General features: G+C 33.6%; 3 protein-coding genes across 9 annotated transcripts in view; 1 reads left to right on the top strand and 2 right to left on the bottom strand.

Annotated features, from left to right (window-relative positions):
- LOC126688962 (major allergen Pru ar 1-like) overlaps positions 1-22,208 on the top strand; it is a 33,197-nt gene that overhangs the window by 6,000 nt on the left and 4,989 nt on the right. Inside the window, exons 1-2 of one of the 7 annotated variants that reach the window (XR_007644377.1) lie at positions 16,618-16,920; positions 17,164-17,555. The exons of 3 other annotated variants lie outside the window; for them this stretch is intronic. Coding sequence is in view for 2 of the 4 variants with exons in the window: in XM_050383918.1 (XP_050239875.1) it covers positions 16,737-16,920; positions 17,164-17,462 (483 nt within the window). In the remaining 2 variants the exon portion in view is untranslated. Of the gene's footprint in view, positions 1-16,617; positions 16,921-17,163; positions 17,556-22,208 lie in introns of those variants that run through there. 3 more of the 7 variants (XM_050383918.1, XM_050383917.1, XM_050383921.1) reach the window with 3 other exon arrangements.
- On the bottom strand, positions 11,914-12,939 carry LOC126688964 (major allergen Pru ar 1-like). The gene is made up of 2 exons (XM_050383922.1): positions 12,692-12,939; positions 11,914-12,436 (listed from the first exon to the last, which is right to left on the bottom strand). Exons 1-2 carry the CDS (start codon positions 12,873-12,875, stop codon positions 12,138-12,140), a joined length of 483 nt encoding a protein of 160 aa, XP_050239879.1. The 5' UTR covers positions 12,876-12,939; the 3' UTR covers positions 11,914-12,137.
- On the bottom strand, positions 21,166-22,102 carry LOC126690247 (major allergen Pru ar 1-like; the record flags this gene model as incomplete). The annotated part of the gene is made up of 2 exons (XM_050385369.1): positions 21,166-21,673; positions 21,898-22,102. Coding segments are annotated over 2 exons (504 nt in total), but the record flags the coding sequence as incomplete, so codon positions are not given.

Raw genomic sequence — 22,208 nt, 5'->3', positions numbered from 1 at the left:
CTTACATGTTATGTGTAAAGAGAATATGTCATTTAACTTTAACACCAAATCTATCAATATGCATGACTGTAGAAGGCAATGATAGGAACACAATTATTTTCAAAACCCTTTTCACAACTTAGGGATAGAAGACAATGTGGGTTTTGACAATGAAGGCAAATGTGCTAGAGTTTGTAGCTGAACATGATTAAGGAGGGGTTACATATGATTCTTTGTACTACAAGTCGAGGAAAGTCAGGTATTTACCTTTCCTTTATTCTATTTTGTTTCTTGCATATTTATTGGTAATATGTTTCTAGAAAGAATTTGAAATTGGAATGTGATTGCATATTTAAGTTTCTTGGTTATCTCAAACTTGGGTATTCCTGAATCTGTTGACTCTGTTTTGTATTTGTAGTTTTAGTTGTGTATCTGCATTGGCTATCATTCTGTTTCATATATATATATATATATATATAAATATATAAATATATATATATATGTATGTATGTATGTATGTATGTATATATATTAATAAAATTTTGATATTGTTAATTGTCATAGATGTTTTTTTACCTCCAAAACAAAGACTCACGCCTAAACCCGCTCCCCAAACCACCGATCTCCACTTTTGAGGGACAAAATGCAAACCCTTTGACCTTCCTCCACCATTCCCCTTCTCCTTCGTCCAAAACAAAGACCCACAGCCACACCCACTCCCAAAACCACCATTCTACACCTTTGTGACATGAAATCAATTTTTTTTAATGATTGGGAAGAGAACCAATCTGTCTATAACCAAAAGAAAATGAGAATTAAATCATGCGGATGGGTCTTTGGGTTTATTTCTACCCAAAATCAAATTAAATGGTTTCTGATCTTTGTTTTTTCTTTACTTTATCAATAAATATTATATTTTTATAATTAAAAGTGTTGTATTTGAACAAGCACAACAATTGTTTCAATTACACTAGAAGCACTTGAGAATGTAAAGGTTGCCCTTGCAAGCAGTGAGATTGAGCACAATGCAGAAACCAAGAAGAAAGTAGTTCCTCACAAAGTTGCTGGCCAAGCTTGGGGGGGGGGGGGGGGGGGCCCGACACTAGCAGATTGGCCAAAAAGTACAAATTATTCCTCCCTTCTCTTATTCACTATGTGTTGGTACTTAATTTATATGATACTAAGGCCAGATTTGCTGATCTATAATGGGTGCAGGATAATATTCATAATTTTCTAACCAATTTTTTTTCACAAATTTTTAATAAAACTCAATTCCTTCAACTACCAGGTCTTACTCATGTTATCCTTTCATAACATTTAATCTGATTCTCTTATGATGATACTATGATAGTAACGTGGGAATTAAATAGTAAATTTTATTGTCTTGATGCTAAGCAAAAAAATGAAGTTACTATGTCTGATTTTTATTTTAAATAAATTGATAGAGTTTATGTTTGATTGAACTTGGATCAGTTGAAGGTTTTTTTCACTAATTCTGTTTGCTGTGTATCTGCTATACTCAATTTTCTTTACTGAATTTAATGTGAAAAAAAATGTTTTCTTACATGATCCTGACATTGATTTGACTTAATTTATATTCAATTTATTTTCCATTTTTAAATTATTCAATCAAGCACACAAATTATAATTCAAACCCTGATATTAAATTCACTTACAAATGAACATGAATTTGCTATGGCTATCAGGAAAAAGAAAAAGTTCAACTATTTAGTTAGAATTCTTTTTTATCATTGGTTGTGTAATACTCTATTTTCAGTATTACATAACTAGCATTGCATATCATTCCTCTTTCTCTTTTGTCTTAATTTTAGTTTTTTTTTTTTTTTTTTTTTTTTTTTGCAGAGTTTCCATGTCTTCTTCTTCTTCCTTTGGATTGGATTTCTGGTATTGGACTTTATTTTTCCCTTTTTCTTTGTATGCAATTTTTATTGGTTTTTAACAAGTATGTTTTTAACATGGAGATTGAGACTATAAACTAATGAGTAATGACCCCCGCAAACTAGGACAAATTTTATTATTTCAACATGATTTGGTTATTATGGTGCATGCAAATCTGCAAATGCTTGCAATCATTTAGCAAACTCAATCAAAATATTAGCAAATATTTGTTAAGGCTCATTTTTGGCAAACCCAGTAAGAGAAAAGGCCCAACAACATGGGCAGACCAAAGTTAGCAAGCAAGAAAAAGCCATTAAACCCAAGTGGCAGGAATGAATGGCTCACGGACTCATAAAGTAGGTCCTGAAGAAGCAAACGAGCCTGAATGGGCCCGGAAAGAGAGAGGAAACAAACCCATGGGCAGTATGTAGAAAAGCAAGAATGGGCCACAAAAGGCCCAAAGTAATGCAAGCAAAGAAAGTAAGAGGCTAATGGAAGACCCATCAGTCCCAAGGATGAAGTATAAAGTAATTGGGACAGGGAAACCTAAGAGAGTTAGTAAAGGCCCATGGGAAAGCAGGATTGGAAAAGGGCCGAGGAAGCCCAAGGAAAGCAAATGGACCAAGAATGCCCAAAAGGGAAATGGAACACAGGAGCTTGCAAATAGTGTAAGAAAAGGCCCAATGAACACACTGAGTCACTATGAGGGAAATAAACAACAAGCCCAAAGAGGCCCAGTAGGATTAAGTCAAACAACATTACAGTAGGAATAGCAGAGTGGTATGGCAGGAAAATGTTAACAAGGCCACGGAGTGAACACAAAATAGGCCGGGGGAAGGAAGGCCCATTATCTAACAAGGTCCAATCCCCAAAAGAAGTAAGTCATAAAGAATGGCAGATCAGAAAACAACTCACGCCATAAAAAGCCAAAAGTGCACGGCAAAACGTATAAACCAATCTCCAGAACATGGCAAACGCATAAGCGGCAGGTGAAGAAGGTGAAACACGCACAAGACCCAGGCACCACCAACCTATACCCAGCCAATATAGGAAGTGGTGGGTCATGGGTCAGAAGGCATGGCCTGGCGGTGGGGAGAGGGAAAAAACCTATTCTAGGGTTCTTGCTCAGGATCTAATGTCCTGCTGAGATGACATGCCACCCAAAAGAAGCAAGGATGAGTTGGAACCACCAGGTGCATGCCATAAGGGATAAAGAGAGAGAGCACACACACTGTAACAGGTAGAAAAGCCACAACAAGCAAATAAATAAAATAGCCTTCTTTGTCTAATAGAGGGGAGCGGCACAGCCAGCATAGGTAAGTGGTGGTGGCTAAACCACTGATGATCAGTAAGTGGTTGGCAAGGACACCCACACCAGACAAAGACAGTTAAGGGCTAAAACAGTAAATACCAGTCACAGCAGGCTCTATAAAGGACCCCTTGCTGTGCACTGAGAAAGAGATTTGAAAAATCACAATAATAAGAATTTCTAGAGAAAAACATAACCCCGAAGTAAACATTGAAAAGAAAAGGGAGTAAAACAAAAGAAAAAGAAAACTAAGAAGTAGGAAGAAGAGGAAAAGAAAAACGAAGAGTTTAGAACGGTAAGCATGCACCAATAGGTTGATTTTCTCTCTCCCTCAATAGCCTTGCTCTCTATAAAAGGCAGAAGATCTGTATTTGGGCAAAGACCATTTAGGCATATTCTCTCAAAACAATTAATCTCTTCTTTGAGATTACTCGTGTTGAGGGAACGGTTGTCCCTTTCTTGGTTTTAATCCCGTGTATTACTTGGCATGGCAGACTAACACTTTGATTTTGCTAACTCTGTTTATCCTTCACTTAGCTTATACTGTGTACGGAGAGCCTTTTGTTGCTCACTTTTATTTATTGTAGTTAAAAGGAGTGACTATATTTTCTTATGTTATCCATATTATATCTGCCTGCCATAACTTCTTTATAGCGGCTTTGCTTGTCATGGGCATGTAACCAAAGCCTGGCAGACATGGTGTAGTTTGTGCACAAGCCAGACCAAGGTGGGTTTCAGTTGGACTGGTCCCAACTCCCTTATCAAGAAAAAACTCGGGCCTAGTGCAGTAGGAAGCAGCCCAACATTACAAACAACGCCCATCACCTTACAATATTATGTTCATACTAACAATCATATCATGGCTCTAAGCCAACTTCAATTCTTTGTTTTTCAATGATTTTTACAGTTTTTTTTTTTTTGTGGCTCAAAACCTAATTTCCCAATAGCAAGATGCGATTAGGCTAACTATATATTACAAATTGCAGATGATATGCTCCCATTTATGTAGTTGATTGTTGTGGCTGATATTGATTTTTCCTTAATTGACTCAGAGAGGGCAAAGATGCCAATTTCCAAGGTAAGCTCTCAATCCAATTTCTAAAATTAAAAAAATAATAATAATAAAAAAAAGCCATGGTTAATAAATAGAGCCTCAAAATTTATAATTGAGTAGATGACAGATGTCTTTAACTTATAAGACAATTTTCTCCTAAACTTCTCTGAGCTCAAGTGGGATGGTTTGAAGTAATTGCCGAGCTGGTAATCCACTTGGATTGGGTACTTTCTCTTTTTAGGTAGTTGTGGACTAGTTGCCCCATCAAGCACAATTATACTGCCCCGACACTAGGTGGATGTGATGTTGACAATAGGCCTATATTCTTGAAGCTAGCATGGTATTTTAACAAGTATGTTTGATTGACATTGTGAGTAAAAGCACTAGAAATTTGGAACTTTACAGACTAATATTACTACTTCTTCCTAACATGGGTGTCCAGAGCTCCTCAAGCACACAACTATTTCTTTGGATGTGTTTAGTATCCCCATCTCTCTTACATGTACATAAACTGTTTGATAAAAGGCTATGTGATTTTTTTTTTTTTTTTTTTTTTTTTTGGTAATTCTAGGAGTCATATTACTTGGAGATTGGTAAGGAAGAAGATAAGTAAAGAATGTAATGCTATGTTGCTAATTTAATCAGGTTGAGATGTGTTTGTCGGCCTTCTTTTTTCAATGTCATTTTTTGCGATGTAAAAAAATGACTGGCTAGGTTGCTTATGCCTCTAGACGATTAAATAATTTTGAACAACAAAATTACCCAAACTCATGATTTGGAATTGGCTGCTGTGGTTTTTGCTTCAGATTTTATGGTAAAGTATTGAATGTTAATAATAGGCCCTTGGTTACAAAATTGTTATGATCCGATATGTAGGTATGACATAAAAAAGGTCCATATATGATTTTGGATGAGGGATAGCATGAATGGTTTATATAAATAGTGTAAAGAACTCCACTTATTTTTCTTATGCTTTTTTCAATTGAACCAGGATGGATTTTGTTTCTCCAACTTAAAACGAATGATTGGCTTTTATGTGCTACACCTATTCTTTGAACTTGCTTTCAAGTTTCATATGATTGTATTGTTTAAGAAAACATCTATTTAAAATTTGTTGTTTTTTACCTTCTGGAATATGCTTTTACATCCTTTATGAGATTTTGTGTTACCAAGATTTGCTATAGCTCAGTTTGTTATATAGTTTATAGTAGTGGAACAATTGAGTGTGTATTTTGGTTTCTGTAATGAAAATAGTTGGTTTAAGATCTCTAAAGATGACAAGAATTATCTGCAAAGTTGTGAAGTTTGTTTAATTCTTCATATTATTTTTTTCCTATAAAGTTTTTTTTTCCCCAAATTGTCACCATTAGCAATTCATTACTATTTTTTTTTTCTCAAAGTCATGATACATTTAGTGTTAATTTTGTGCTTTTTCTTGGGTTTTCCTTGATTAATTTAGGTTGAATCTTTGAATTGAACAGTGATTTTTCTTGTTCCATTTATAGTTTTGCAATGATTTATGACTATTATGCTACTATTTTAAAGTTGAGTATGGACATTTTTAATAATGTTCACTTTAATTAAGTGTTGTTTCTTTTACATGTACACAAGGTGTTTGATGAAATTTCTTATGAGTTCTAGAAGCCATAATACATGGAGAGTCGTAAGGAGGAAGATAGGTAAGAAATGTGATGCTCTATTGTTGATCTAATCAAGGTAAGTTATGTCTGATTTTTATTACTATTTATCAATTAAAAATGTATTGTATATAAATGTTTTTTTAACAAGGGGTTGCTGATATTTCCTAGAGGTATGATAGGTTTGATTTAGCATTGACAAAAAGTAGATAACCCAATTCAATTATGATCCTGCTTTCATGGAGGAAATGAGTACAAGAAGACAAATATCTCATAAGTTTCACATCCACAGTTGCAGAACCAATTCATAAACCATAGAAATATGGAATATGCAAATGGACAAATGTCCATGTATAATGATAGATTTGCTAAGAAGTGTTCATAAAAGAAATATTCAACTTGTGGTGGTATTCATAAAAGTAACGTTCAACTAGCATTGATAACACCTACTCTTCTAAGATTATGAAATTTTACATGTATTACTTTTGTGATCTTTTGAAATTATGTTGTTTTAGGTTTCTATAAGTACTGTGTTTTTTTTTTTTATGTGAACTTTTATTTTGAACAAATTGTTTTTATTTTCATATATTTTCAAGTCAATACCTTGAACAAAATAAATATATTTAATTTCTATTTAACTATCCTGTGTATCACATGGGTTAGCGATTAGTTTCTTTTGTTCTCATGTTGGCTCTTCATATGTTATTGTCTAAATTTGTAACTTTGTATACATTTCTTATTTGTCTCTTATTCGAGCCTTTAAGCTTTAATCCTAATAGAAGATAAGTCAACATTGAACAACCAATATCAATATTAATGGATAGGCATCGTTCTCATTTCTTAATAACATCGATAAAAATTAGGAGAAATGGTAATCGTAAGTTTTGAAAAAGTATTGCAGAAATTGATTATTAAGGATGATAACGTAAAATCAAACTCTAGGATGATACATAATAAACCACGATAAAATAACAAACAATCATAAATTAAATCTTCGCATAACATTTGAGATATATATTATATACTAGAAACAAGGAATCCCTCAATATCGTAATGCATTTGTACTATGCAATAGCTTTTTCTTTTATTTTTGAGTATTGCAAACCCTGTAATTCATCTAAATTACCTGAGGAACTTAGACTAAGCATTTGTATTTGGGGTTTTTGTGATTGAGGGAATGGTTGGCAATGTTGGTTTTGACAGAGTTGGAATGGTAGGGATAGAAGAAAATCTGGGTTTTGACAACGAAGACAAAGGTGGTACTGGTAGTATTGGCTTTGGCAACTGAGGCAAAGGTTGATATGTTGGCTTTGGCAGTGTCAGCAATGAAGGCAAAGGTGGCAATGTTAGCTTTGGCAATGTTAGTAATGAAAGCAAAGGTGGCAGTGTTGCCTTAGACAACGTAGGTATGATTCGCAAGGTTTGAGTAGTGGATTGAGAAGATTGTAAAATATGGCAAGTTGTAAAGTTAACATCAATGCTCAAGATGGACATTGCAATGGATAAAGCTAAGATGAAGCACTTGGAAGATGTCATCACCATTGGAGTAATTCTTTGTGTTACAAGACTATAACAAAAAGTGTATGTTGTGTAATAACAAAAGAGGAGGTTATGATTTGTGTGAGGATAACAATGACGAGTGTTATATATATAGGGATTCTAATATAAAGTATAACTAAGAATATATTTTTCATTTATTGGATATGAACATTAGTGGAAAGTTACTAATGCCACTTATTAATTTAAAATTTTATTTATACAGATTATTTTATGGTGTAGAGCCTCAAGAGTTACAATTTTTAATGAAAAGGGTTAATGTAATGCTATTAAGCTTAAGTAATCGTCCTTTGGAAGAAAAAAAAAAGGTGAAATAAAAACAAGCTTTAGTTATAGGCATCAGGATTTGCCAAGAGGTAGCCCTTTAACAACCTCAAAAAGTCTCATAGCCTTTTGTTTACCGGCCTTAATTTGCTCCTCCTTAATCTCGTGGTCACCTTTGGTGTGGTACTTACAAGTGCTTTCAAGGAAATCAATACTGTACCGGTACTAGCCATACTAGGAAAATAAATCATACTTGCCATTGACTCGATACTGGTACTCATTTAAAATGTACCAAAAAAATATCAGGTTGTACCAAGCATATTTCAGGTGTTTCGGCTGGTATTGACGTTTTAGATGGTACAATAAAAAAAAATGTTAAAATTTTGATTTTTATTAAAGCTAATATATTAGTTAATGTACTTAGACTAATATTTTGGGTTATAAAATATGTGGATTTTAAATTTTGATGTTGTTAAATATATATATATATATATATATAAATTCATAATCACATAAATAAATACAAACATATATATGTATAGAAATATATAAATAGTTGTAATCACGAAATAGGTCACCAGTATCAATCGGTAGCGAAATATTTCATTCCCTTGACTAAACCAAAACGACCTTCAATACAAAATTGACTCCTTAAGTGCTTTTCAAGATGGATCCTCTATCAGGCCACTAGCTTGATCTCATACAATATTTTTTTGAGTGTGTCAATCAAAGAATCACCTTCAATCAAACTATAGCCATGTGTGAAGTTTGCATTGTCAATCTCATTTTGCTTCGCATAGTTAAATTGGCTGCCTGCATGGAAAATCACTTGCTGCGTACTTTTTTTATATGATGCCATGAAAATCAATATATATGTAAATGTGTATATATATATATATATATATATATATAAACACAGAAACCTCATGCGGGAGTGCATGATGTCCTGCCAAGTAGCGCTCTAATTTTGCATTTAACCTTTTTTTTACCTCTTTCATTAAATTTTTTTTTACTATTACCCAAAAGTTCACATTAACTTATATTACTGTTATCTCATTAATATCTCATTAATTGCCTAAGCTTACACCACACCTTTCTCTATTTTAAATGTCTTTTAGCATACTCACTATTTTAGTATTTAAAAAAAATAAAATAAAATAAGTAAGGACTATTAGTAATAACTAATCAAATAAGACCCTAGAGAGAGATAGAGAGACACAAAAATGTTGTGGATTGTTAAATAAAACGCACTATTTCACTATATATTACCAAAATAAAAGACGCACAAAATATTTGAAAGAGAGAGAGAGAGAGAGAGGAATCTGAGAGATCACCATCTCTGTTATACTGGTCTCCCACCACCATCAAGATGCCGAAACCCCTACGGGTTATTTTTTTTTCATTTTTTCTTTTTAAATTAAGGGCTTAAATATGATTTAGGTTTAGGTAACTTGGTTGGATAGTTTTTGTTTTGGGTATATAAGTAGAGAGAATATTTGGTGCGCAATTTATAGCCATATTCTTCCATGATTTAATTTTAAATCATCTATATGACACATGCATATACACTTACCCACACCATGTTTTAATGTCGCACTATCAATGAATGAAAGATGGTCAAAGAGTTGGGCATACTTTCATTTCATGGTACGAAATATGTGAATACAATACAAATTAGTTGATTTTCATGGTACCATTACTCTTCTGCATTTTTTTTTTTTTTTTTGTTTCATTATTTTTTCTTTTTTAAAAAATTATTCTTACCTTAAAAATGCTACAAATATGCAGTGAAGCTATTAAACTAATTTTTTGATATCTCAAAATGTATATATTTCTTTTACTCTAATTTAGTTTTTTTTTTTTATATAATATATGTATAACATTATCCAAAACTGCCTTACATAAAATATCATAAAATTATCCGTGCATCGCATGGACAACTCACTAGTAATAATAATAATAATAATAATAATAATAATAAGTGGCACATTATTAGTAGTTTGTTAAAAAAATATTTTGCAAGGTCATATATAGTAATTTTTTCTCAAAATTAAGATAAGTATTTTTCATGAATGAAAAATTAATTAAACACAACAATGAACACAAGAACAGTAATAACAAAAAACTTCAAAACAACCCAAAACTATACTAAAAGAATAAGAAAATTACTTTAAAATTTCTAAACAAATATTCCACTTACCAAGAGGACTCTGGGCACATGGTCGGGACTGTTAGAATAATGGTCATCATCCATTTCGATTAAGTTCTTATTCAAAAGTTAAACATTCTACATATTAACATTGAGCCCCCCATTTCAATAAGTACTTTTTCTACTTGAACTTTAGGAATACTACTTTCTGCGCTTAATGATTAATGCTTTAAGTGAAACCGCCCTTTGTGATAGATTTAAGTCCATGCATGAGTAGTTAAGCACTAATAATGATTTAGCTAAAAAACATTAGAGTAAGAGTTGCCACAAACTACCACCACGCACCTTTGGTGCGATGGTCACTGCACAAGTATAAGTGATTGTGGGGTGTAAAGGGTAAGGGCCAAGGTTCAAGTCTCCAGGAGGGAGTTTCACACACATATACACTTAGATTATGCTAAAGTAAAAATTCTATCTTGTATTAAAAAAAAAAAAAAAAAAAAAAAAGGTTGCCACAAACTATTTTACAATATTTTTGATGTGTAACGAAAATTTGCTAAGTTATCTTCTGTCCATGCGCGTCGTCCAAAGGATTGACGAGGTAAGTCATTGGTTACTCATCCGTCTGTCCTCAAGGTAGACGGGACAGACGAGCTTACTGACCTCCGTCCGTCCTTAAGGACAGACGGGCTTCTTAGCACTCGTCCGTCTGACAAGGACGAACGAGCTCGCTACCATTCCTCGTCTGTAAAAGACAAGAGGGAGGATTACTACGTCTCCGCCCGGTGGAAGAACGAACCGTCGCCAGCCAAGCCCAACCGTTGTGAAATACGAACTTCTACATCAGTTACGGAAGTTAATTTCCGAGCTTGTTGGATTCCCCAACTGTAGGAGCGGTTACTAAACAAGTAACCGCTTCCCGTATACTATATAAGTACACGTCAATGAAAGAGTAAGGCATTCTGTTCTTGAGAAACTAAGTTTACATTTCTTCAGTCAGAGACTAACTTCACCATCGGAGGGTTCTTGGCCGGCTACCACCGGTCTCCTCTGAGTTTTTACTTGTTTTCTCAGGATTCAATCGCAAGTTTACCAAGGCCCGGCATTTTCAGTCCACTGATATCCCAGAGTTCATCAATTTTTACAAACTATTGATGTGTCAAATTCTTATTAATTCTAATATAGATCTATCACTAACATCATATTTATGTTTACCTATAATTATTTGAAAATTACTAATGTAAACTGTAAAGTACTAATGCATTCCTTTGTCATATAAAACAATTAGTTACCTTTTTTCTAGGGAAGATACTCAATTTGTTGAAAAGCTTGACTAAAATTACGGCCAATTTTGTTATATTAACTTCTAAAAAATTTTATTTTTCTTTCATGTGAGACTTTAGTTCACACATTCATATTCATTAGCTGTAGTCTCAATCCTAAAGCCCAAAATAACAAGAAAAACTTTAGACACATCCAAATCCACAATATGCTTAAGCATTAACTAATGATTGGTGAACCTAATCCACTCTTTCACCAAGGTACCCATGGCTATCTATGTATAAGTGTTGTAATATAATAATAAGCTTATGAGCTGCATGATTAGCACTTATATGAGTTTAGAAATTAAAAAAAAAAAAAAAAAAAAAAAATTACTACCTTTACCCACCCCCCCCCCCCCCCCAAAGAGAGAGAGAGAGAGAGATTTTGAAGCACTTGTATTTTGGATCTAAAAAGCGGGTTTTGTAAAATACCCTTTGGACATTTTTTAATAATACTTTTATGAAAAATTGAAAGAGTGGCTGTAAAAAAAATTCAATTACTTTTTTTTTTCATTAAAATTTTCCTAAAATGATTCATTAACCAATGTCCTTAGAGCATCTATCAATAAAATTCTTGTAAATTAACTGATCCTTTTCAAGTATGACATAAATTTGGTTTAGTCCTTTCTGAGGTTGTAATGTTTTGCACTCCAACAGGAATTTAGCCATTATATAATACAAATCCCACTAAATTCTCAAATTCACACACTTTTGGTGGGGTTGGGAGAGTCGTGCACACATCATTTGCAAGTAGTACTTTAATTTCAAGATGATTTCATTACATTTATGTATTTATAGTGTAATTTAACATTCACTTCTAGCTCTTCCAGCTAAAATATCACATGAATCAAAACCAAAAAAAACACCTTTAATTATTAGCAAGCCCAAAAGCAGGATTGGCTAAAAATAAAACATGAAAGCCACAAGATTTGCTCATGGTTGAGGGGACAGATACACAACACAAGGTTTAGTTGTAGGCATCAGGATGTGCTAAGAGGTAGCTCTCAATAGCCTTGAAAAGTCCCGCAGCCTTCTCTTTGCCTGCCTTAACTTGCTCTTCCTTGATCTCATGCTCACCCTTTGTGTGGTACTTGCTGGTGCTCTTCAAGATGGATCCTCCATCAGGGCTTGCCACAATTTTGATCTCATATGAGATTTTCTCGAGTACTTCACTCAAAGCATCACCCTCAATCACGCTGTAGCAGTATGTGAAGTTTACGTGGTCAATCTCATCAATTCTGTGCTTCACATACTTGAATTGGCTGCCTGAAAAATTTAAAGAAAACACTTTGTTACTTCTGTACAATATCTACGTACGTTGCCATGAGAGCCAAAAAATAAATTAGTAATTGTATCTGATCCATTTTATTACTTTGGAGGTAAAGTTCTTATTTTTGAGAGCCAAAGATCATACTAATAATTATACCTTAATTATGTAATTGAGAAGGAGGAAAAATTAACACACTGGAGATTAGAATACTAAATATATGATACATTGGAGATTAGGATATAGAAACTAACCTTCTCCAAAGGTGATCTTCTTGATGGTTCCTGGACCTCCATTTCCTTCAACGATTTCAGCACTCTTAATGGCATGAGGTGCAACCTTTGGGACGAGGTTGTCACCATCAAGGACAAAAGCCTTGAATAGTTTAGCGGGTGCAATGATTGAGGTGGTCTCAGTTTCATAAGTGAAAACACCCATGATGACCTTAGAGATAAGAGAAGTATGAAAGTGATCAAATGAAGAATGAGAGGATAGATGAGTTTACTGAACTACTTTAGGTAGTTTGCAAGCTTGAGTATCTGAGGGTGGTATTTATAGACTGAGAATAAAGGGTTTCGTTTGTAATAATGTGACCTCGTTGATCAAAGAATGTAGATAACGTGCTTTTCTTTTTGAATGTTCCCACCGTCCAAAGAGAATCGAAATTTTCAAAGAATATATTTTTTTCATTTAGTCAAACAAAGAACCTTTAAGAAATTAACTTACATTCAGATCTCAAAACCAAAACTTTCATTCAATAATGGCAACCACCGACTATCATAGCCTACCTAATTTCTCTTGAATTGGCTTTGGTTTTCAGTGCTGACTATTTGGGTAACACCTTCTGTAAGTGTTATGAAAACTGTCTGCCATATCTATCATGGTTTGAGGTAGAGAGTTATCCACTAAATCGAAAAGTTTTATACTCATTAGCTGTTAACTTAGATTGGACATTTCAACTTAATATGAATTATGTTGTTGAATGCAAAATTTTGAAGTTTATGATACATATTGCACATACTCCTATTGTGTAGAGTGGATGATTGTAATTAACCCTTACATTGAGGAACAAAAATCTAGATTTAATCACAGAAAACTTGCCTTTCGTTTGGGAGGAGGTTAATGAATAATTTTAGAACATTCCTATTATTCCCTTGTTTAAGAGTTTTGATTTTATTTGGGAGTTTAAGTGAAAAAGAATGAAATGAATATGAGGTAACATCCATTCCTCCATTTTCCCTCATCAAAGCCTCAAATTTTCATTCCCTTCAAAATTAGGAATAATTTAAGCAAATGGATTTAGATTTAATGATGATAAGGAATAAATTATAGCATATACCTTGTCCAAAAGGCCCTATTTGTCCAGGAAAGCTGTCCAAGGATGTCTCAGCCATCTAAGCATCAAGAACTACTACCCTACAATCATGCGACCAAAGCGATACTTGGTCACCACACCCGAAGATCCGCAACCAACCCACATCTTCTAAATATAAAAATAATCCCCAAAGATCACACTACCAATTACTGCATGCCCTCACTACACCTCCTATAAGAGAAATGGGTGAAATCACACTGTCAATAGGGATGGCAAAAAGTACCCGACTCACGGGACCCGGCCCGACCCGACCCTAAATAGGGTGGGTTTACCCGACTTGTGAGACAATAGGGCTGGGTTTGGATTCTAATAATTCAACCCCGTAGTAGGTTTAGGTCGAGTTCAGGTATTATGCATACCCGCCCCGAACCCAACCCACATATATGCAAGTTTACTTAAATACTCTTAATATATATATATATATATATATATACACATCGCACACTTCCAAACCCTAATACCCTATCTCATTCTCACAATCTCAGTTATCTAAGCCACTACCCTCTCTCAATCTCAATCACTCTCACCGACCCACACCACCTCACTGCTGCCCCCCTCAATCGCTCTTACTCTCACTCCTTCCTACGTCTTCACCTCACCATCCATGCCAACTAACCCTCTATCACTGACTCACCGTAACTCAATCTCAATGATTTGGATTCATTCTCCACCATTTTTTTTTTTTTTTTGGGTTCATTGCCATTCCTATTTCTCAATGATATGTTCTTCTCTCCTTTTTTTTGTGATTTCTGTGTTTGTGTTTGATTTTGAAAGGGAAAATCATAAATCTAAAATTTTTGTATATGTGATTATTTATGCTTGTGTTAGGATTTTTTTTTTTTTTTTTTTTTTTTGTGTTTGTGTTAGGATTTGTGTTTATGTTTGTGATTTTGAAAGGGAAAATCATAAATCTGAAATTTTTGTGTTTTTGATTTCTATGTTTGTGTTTGTGTTAGGGTTTGTGTTTGTGATTTTGGGCCAGGCATGACAATACGGGTTTGGGGGTTAAAAAAACCCGTTTATTAAACGGGGCGGGTTCAAGTAATGGGACCGGCCCACAAGGCAAGTTCGGGCATAAAGAAACCCACCCCAAACCTGACCCATTGCCATTCCTAACTACCAATTTCAAAGGTACGTGTGAAATATTTCAACTCTTGCATGTTTAGAGTTGTAAAGATCTCTTGGAAGTTCTAACTTAAGTATCGGAAGGTCATTGGTAAACACCACACCGGTACACTCCATGAGTGATTTTTCTTGCATGTCTTCCAGAACTCACATTTGGACAATCAGCTTATTGATTTTTCTTGCATTAACATTAACCATCAATAAATTTAGATAAAAAGTACAATAGTAATAATGTTATAAAATAATTCTATTTCAATCCATTTATGTTACTTCCAAGTCCCAAACAAAGTTTCTTACCTTCACAAAAATAAGTCTATCAACTGAGAAATTTGAAGATTTCTTTATACTTGGTCAATTTAAGCCATTTTATGGGAATGTTCATTATCATATTGGCTAAAATTTCAGTTGTCAAAAAATACTATTGTGAAAACAATAGGATAAGGATGGCCAATGCTGACCGATGCCAGCCATATATCGCTGAACGAAAGTCAAGCTTCAAGTCGTTCTTAGGAGGGCCTGACTTTGAAAAACCTCATTGCCGTGCATTCTAGATATTGCTTACTTTCTAAGGTATGTTGTTTACAGTTTCCGACACAACATTCATCTTTTTGAAGAAATTTCTAAATTCATCCTAGTAGATTCCAGTTAGCTCAACTAGTAAAATCTCTTATGATTGTATAAGAGATTTGAGATTTAATCTCCCCCTACACTAAAAACTGATTGGTGTCTTAGTCTGATGATAAAGAGCTATCATCTGGAGTGAATGTCATAAGTTGAAACTCTCTCTCAAAAAAAAATCATATTTTAAATTAATTATTAGCATTTAATTAACTTTTGAAAATTGATACACTACATTTTAAATAGATAAATTTAATGTTCAGATTAAATCTTACAAATTTAAAAGTATATTTAGAGTAAAATCAATTAAAATTATAAATGACACAACAGAATATTTATTGTTCAATAAAAAAATTTTAATAATAAAACGAATTCTCACCAATAGCACACGTATAATCCAGCTCATTTATTTTAAGAGTATATTCTTAGATCCAAAAAATAAAAATAAAAATAAATAGATTCATGAATAATGATTCATCTACACCCTCATATATGGATTCTCTTCCAAGTCTGATCATTCTTGCAAAAATTTTGCCATGATTACAGAGATGTCAATTTACTTTGACCATTCCTCTGCTTTGAGATGCTGCAACATGTAGCTGGCCAAAAGTATTTCGATGATCTTACCTTGTGGCTTGTGTCATCCATCTATCTTTCTATCTAAAGTAACACTAAATGAATGATTTGTAATTTGATCATGAATCTACAAATTATATTCCAGAAGGCAGAAAGCACTAATATGAAGTTCTAAAAAATCCAAATGCTACTTAGGTTCCTTCACCTTGTTTTATTATCTTGTTAATGTGAGCTCTCAAGATCCATAAGTTTGTTCCCTTCACATGTCTTTAGAGACTTTTTGTTACATTTCTCGGAAATAAAATATGGTCAAGACGGCATTTGGAATCAAATGGGGTGTATTTTATTAGACCAATTTGCAAATGTGCTTTCTTTGACTAAATTATAAATGCTTTTCTTAGAAAATTATCACCCTTGTCATAATGAGGTCGTCCAAAAAATAAAAGATAAGAAATTAAGAGAATTCTTTGATCTTGAATTCATTTAGGCTATAAATACCACCCTCTAGTACTCACTTCTTGCCAACTCAAAAACTCCCAAGTTCAATCAACCCTCCTTTCAATCTTCATTTCATCACTTTCCAGTTTCAAACTCTCAAGGTCATCATGGGTGTTTTCACATACGAGACTGAGACCAGCTCTGCTATCCCACCAGCCAAGCTATTCAAGGCTTTTGTCCTTGATGCTGATAATCTCATCCCAAAGGTTGCACCTCATGCCATTAAGAGTGCTGAAATCATTGAAGGAAATGGAGGCCCCGGTACCATCAAGAAGATAACCTTTGGCGAAGGTAATTCGTTTCTACTCTCATCTCCAACGCATCATTAATTTGTTTAGCAATTAAAAGTACTTATCTTGTTTTTTAGAAGGGGACAATTGCAATTACTATCATCTTTCATTCTTAAAAATAAAAATTATATTCTTTAAGAGTTTTGTGATTCAATGGCATTATTTGATTCTCTTATAAATGATAACCTGGATTTGAATCCCAGGGAAGAGATAAGTAACTAGTATTTTTACTATATTTTTTCAGGCAGTCAATTCAAATATGTGAAGCATAGAATTGATGGGGTTGACCACGCAAATTTCACATATGGTTACAGTGTGATTGAGGGAGATGCTTTGAGTGAAGTACTCGAGAAAATCTCATACGAGATCAAGATTGTGGCAAGCCCTGATGGAGGATCCGTCTTGAAGAGCACCAGCAAATACCACACAAAGGGTGAGCATGAGATCAAGGAAGAGGAAGTTAAGGCTGGAAAAGAAAAGGCTGCAGGACTTTTCAAGGCTATTGAGGCCTACCTCTTGGCACACCCTGATGCCTACAACTAAACCTTGTGTTTGTGTGTGTTTTTGCATTCGTGACTATAAGGAGTTAAAGTTGTGGGTTTCATTTTGTTTTATGGCTTGCCAAGACTGCCTCAGGTTTGCAAATAAAGGAGTTTCTGGTTTGGGATCATCATCTGCTTTTTTGAGATTTGGAAAAGTGAAACGAGAATGTTGTTTTACTTTTGTAATAATGAAAAATCAGTTGGAAATCTTACAATTACTTGCGAATGATGGGTGCAATTTTTTTTTTTTTTTTTTTTTTTTTTTGTTTGGAGAGAGTTTCAACTTATGGCATTCGCTTTTGATGATAGCTCTTTATCGTCAAACCAAAATACCAATCGGTTTTTGGTTTAGACAAGGATTGAACCCAGACCTCTTATCCAACCATCAAAGATTTTACTAGTTGAGTTAACTGGAACTCATGCAAATGATAGGTGCATTATTTTCTCTTTTTTTAGGTAAATTCTTGGTGCAAATGTTAGTATTAAAAATTGCTAACAACAACGGGGCATCAAGTATCATTAACAAACTCAAAAAATTTCCCCCGACCCCCCCCCCCCCCATTCAAAAAAAAAAAAAAAAAGCTTACATGTCATGTGTAAAGAGAATATATCGTTTAACTTTAACACCAAATCTATCAATATGCATGACTGTAGAAGGCAATGATAGGAACACAATTATTTTCAAAACCCTTTTCACAACTTAGGGATAGAAGAAAATGTGGGTTTTGACAATGAAGGCAAATGTGGTAGTGTTGGCTTTGGCAACTGAGGCAAAGGTGGAAATGTCAGCTTTGGCAATGTCAGCATTGAAGGCAAAGGTGGCAATGTTGGCTTAGATAACGTAAGTATGATTGGCAAGGTTTGATTAGTGGATTGAGAAGATTGCAAAATATGGCAAGTTGTGAAGCTAACATCAATGCTCAAGATGGACATTGCAATGGATAAAGCTATGGTGAAGCACTTGGAAGATGTCATCACCATTGGAGTACTTCTTTGTGTTACAAGACTATAACAAAAAGTGTATGTAGTGTAATTACAAAAGAGGGGGTTATGAATTTTTTTCTTTTTTATAGATAAAGAGGAGGTCATGATTTGTGTGGGGATACCAATGATGAGTGTTATATATGTAGGGATTCTAATATAAAATATAACTAAGAATATATTTTTCTTTTATTAGATATGAACATTAATGGAAAGTTACTAATGCCACTTTTTAATTTACAAATGTGTTTATACAAATTATTTTATGTTTTGGAGCCTCAAGGGTTACAATTTTTAATGAAAAGGGTTAATGCAATGGCTATTAAGCTTAAGGAATCGTCCTTTGGAAGAAAAAAAAAGGTGAAATAAAAACAAGCTTTAGTATAGGCATCAGGATTTGCTAATAGGTAGCCCTCAACAACCCTAAAAAGTCTCGTAGCCTTTTCTTTACCAGCCTTAATTTGCTCCTCCTTGATCTCTGGGTCACCTTTGGTGTGGTACTTGTTATCGCTCTTAGGAAAGTCAATAGTGTACCGATACCAATCGTACTAGAAAAATATATCATACTTGCCATTGACCTGTGTACTCCTCTAAAATGTATCGAAAAAATATCAGGTTGTACCTAGCATATTTCGTGTGTTTTAGCCAGTATTGTCGTTTCAGATGGTACAATAAAAAAATGTTAAAATTTTAATTTTGATTTAAACGAATACATTAATTAATGTACTTAGACTAATATTTTGACTGATAAAATATGTGGATTTTAAATTTTATGTTGATAAATATAAAAATTCATAAATTCATACTTACGTAAATAAATACAAACATATATATGTATAAAAATATACACATAGCAGTAATCAGGAAATGGGTCACTAGTATCAACCAGTAGCGAAATATTTCTTTCCCTTAACCAACCCGCATCAGCCTCTAATACAAAATTGAATCCCTTAAGTGCTCTTCAAGATGGATCCTCCATCAGGGAATGCCGCTAGTCTGATCTCATACAATATTTTCATGTGTGTCAATAAAATCATCACCTTCAATCAAGCTATAGCCATGTGTGAAGTTTGTATTGTCAATCTCATCAATCCTTAGCTTCACATAGTGAAATTGGCTGCCTGCATGGAAAAGCACTTGTCACTTTTTTAATATGATGCCACATGAAAATAATAATAATAAGTAGTTGTAACTTATGTGTTAAAAATATTTAGCAAGGTTATAATTGTTTCTCAAAATTAAGATAAGTACTTTTTCATGAATGAAAAATTAATTAAACACAACAATGTACACAAGAACAGTAATAACAAGAACTTCAAAACAATCCAAAACTATACTAGAAGGATAAGAAAATTACTTAAAAATTTCTAAACAAATATTCCACTTATCAAGAGGAGTCTGGGCACATGGTCGGGACTGTTAGAATAATGGTCATCATCCATTTCGATTAAGTTCTTATTCAAAAGTTAAACATTCTTCATATTAAAGTTGAGCCCCTCATTCTCAAAAAAAAAAAGTTGAGCCCCTCGTTTCGATAAGAACATTTTCTACTTGAACTTTAGGAGTGCTACTTTCTGCGCTTATTGATTAATGCTTTAAAAACCGCCCTTTGTAATAATGATTTAGCTTAAAATAATTATATGTAAAATACTAATGCATACGTTTCTCATATAAAACAATTAGATACCTTTTTAACTTCTAAAAAATTTTATTTTTCTTTCTTGTGAAACTTTAGTTCACACATTCATACTCAATAGCTGTGGGTTTCAGTTAACTCCACTAGTAAAATCTCTGATGGTTGAATAAGAGATCTAAAGTTCAATCCCCGCCTACACAAACAACCGATTAGTATCTTGGTCTAATGATAAAAAATCTATCACTAAAAACAGATACCATAAGTTGAAACTTTCACAAAAAAAATACTCAATAGCTATAGTATCAATCCTAAAGCCCAAAATAACAAGAAAAACTCTAGACACATCCAAATCCACAATATGCTTAAGCGTTAATTAATGATTGGTGTAGCTAAATGTACTTTTTCACCAAATACCCATGGCAATCCTATGTGTAAGTGTTGTAATATAATAAGTTTGTGAGCTGCATAATTAGCACTTATGAGTTTAGAAATTATTAATAAGTTACAATGAAAACTGTCTTTACCCCCCCCCCCCCCCCAAACCACAATATATATATATATATATATATTGAAGCACTTGTATTTTAATTTGGATCTAAAAACGGGTTTTGCAAAATTTTGAACCAAAGCTACTTTTTGAACGAGGGTGAAGCATAGGGGTTTTTCAAAAAGATTTTATTTATTTTAAGTTTAATTTTACAAATTTTTTTTTCATAAAAATATGGACTTAACCTTGGTACCCCCAACTGGATTAAATATTGGATAGGATTAAATAATTGTATATGTTGCACAAGTGTACTAAGCCCCACATCAAATATTTACTAGGTAAATCGTGATCACAGTAACAATTATGAAGAATCCTAATTATAACTTGAGTCCAATTAACAAATACTCATTTGCTAATAAACTATTTTAGAAATTTTTTTAATATCACTTTTATGGAAAATTGAAAGAATTGTCAAAAAAATTAATTACTATTTTTCGTTTTTCATAAACATTTTTAATAGTTCATGGTGGGGTTGGGGGAGTCATGCACACATCATTTGCAAGTAGTACTTTTTTTTTTTTTTTTTTTTTGAGAAAGAAGTAGTACTTTAATTTAAAGATGATTTAATTACATTTATATATTTAAAGTGTAATATAACATTCACTTCCAGCCCTTCCAGCCCGAATATCACAAGAATCACAACCAAAAACTCCTTTATTAGCAAGCCCAAAACCAGTATTGGCTAAAAATAAAATATGAAAGCCACAAGATTTGCTCATGATTGAGGGGACAGATACACAACACAAGGTTTAGTTGTAGGCATCAGGATGTGCTGAGAGGTAGCTCTCAATAGCCTTGAAAAGTCCCGCAGCCTTTTCTTTGCCAGCCTTAACTTGCTCTTCCTTGATCTCGTGCTCACCCTTTGTGTGGTACTTGCTGGTGCTCTTCAAGATGGATCCTCCATCAGGGCTTGCCACAATTTTGATCTCATATGAGATTTTCTCTAGTACTTCACTCAAAGCATCACCCTCAATCACGCTGTAGCAGCATGTGAAATTTACATGGTCAATCTCATCAATTCTGTGCTTCACATACTTGAATTGGCTACCTGAAAATTTTAGAGAAAACATTTTGTTACTTCTTTAGAATATCTACATATGTTGCTATGAGAGCCAAAAAAATAAAATAGCAATTGTATCTGATCCCTTTTTTTACTTTGGAGGTAAAATTCTTATTTTTGAGAGCCAAATATCATATTAATAATTAGTACCTTGATTATGTAATTGAGAAGGAGGAAATTAACACATTGGAGATTAGGATATAGAAACGAACCTTCACCAAAGGTGATCTTCTTTATGGTTCCGGGACCTCCATTCCCTTCAATGATTTCAGCACTCTTAATGGCATGAGGTGCAACCTTTGGGATGAGGTTGTCACCATCGAGAACAAAAGCCTTGAATAGTTTAGCGGGTGCAATGATTGAGGTGGTCTCAGTTTCATAAGTGAAAGTTGGCCTTAGAGATAAGTATGAAAGTAATCAAATGAAGAATGAAAGGAGTAGATGATTTTATTGAACTTTAGGTAGTTTGCAAACTCGAGTATCTGAGGGTGGTATTTATAGACTGAGAATAAAGGGTTTCGTT

The sequence above is a fragment of the Quercus robur genome, chromosome 6, assembly GCF_932294415.1.
Source record: "Quercus robur chromosome 6, dhQueRobu3.1, whole genome shotgun sequence".
NCBI lineage: Eukaryota > Viridiplantae > Streptophyta > Magnoliopsida > Fagales > Fagaceae > Quercus > Quercus robur.
Note: the sequence above shows the minus strand (reverse complement) of the source record. Positions and strands in the feature narration are given on the sequence as shown.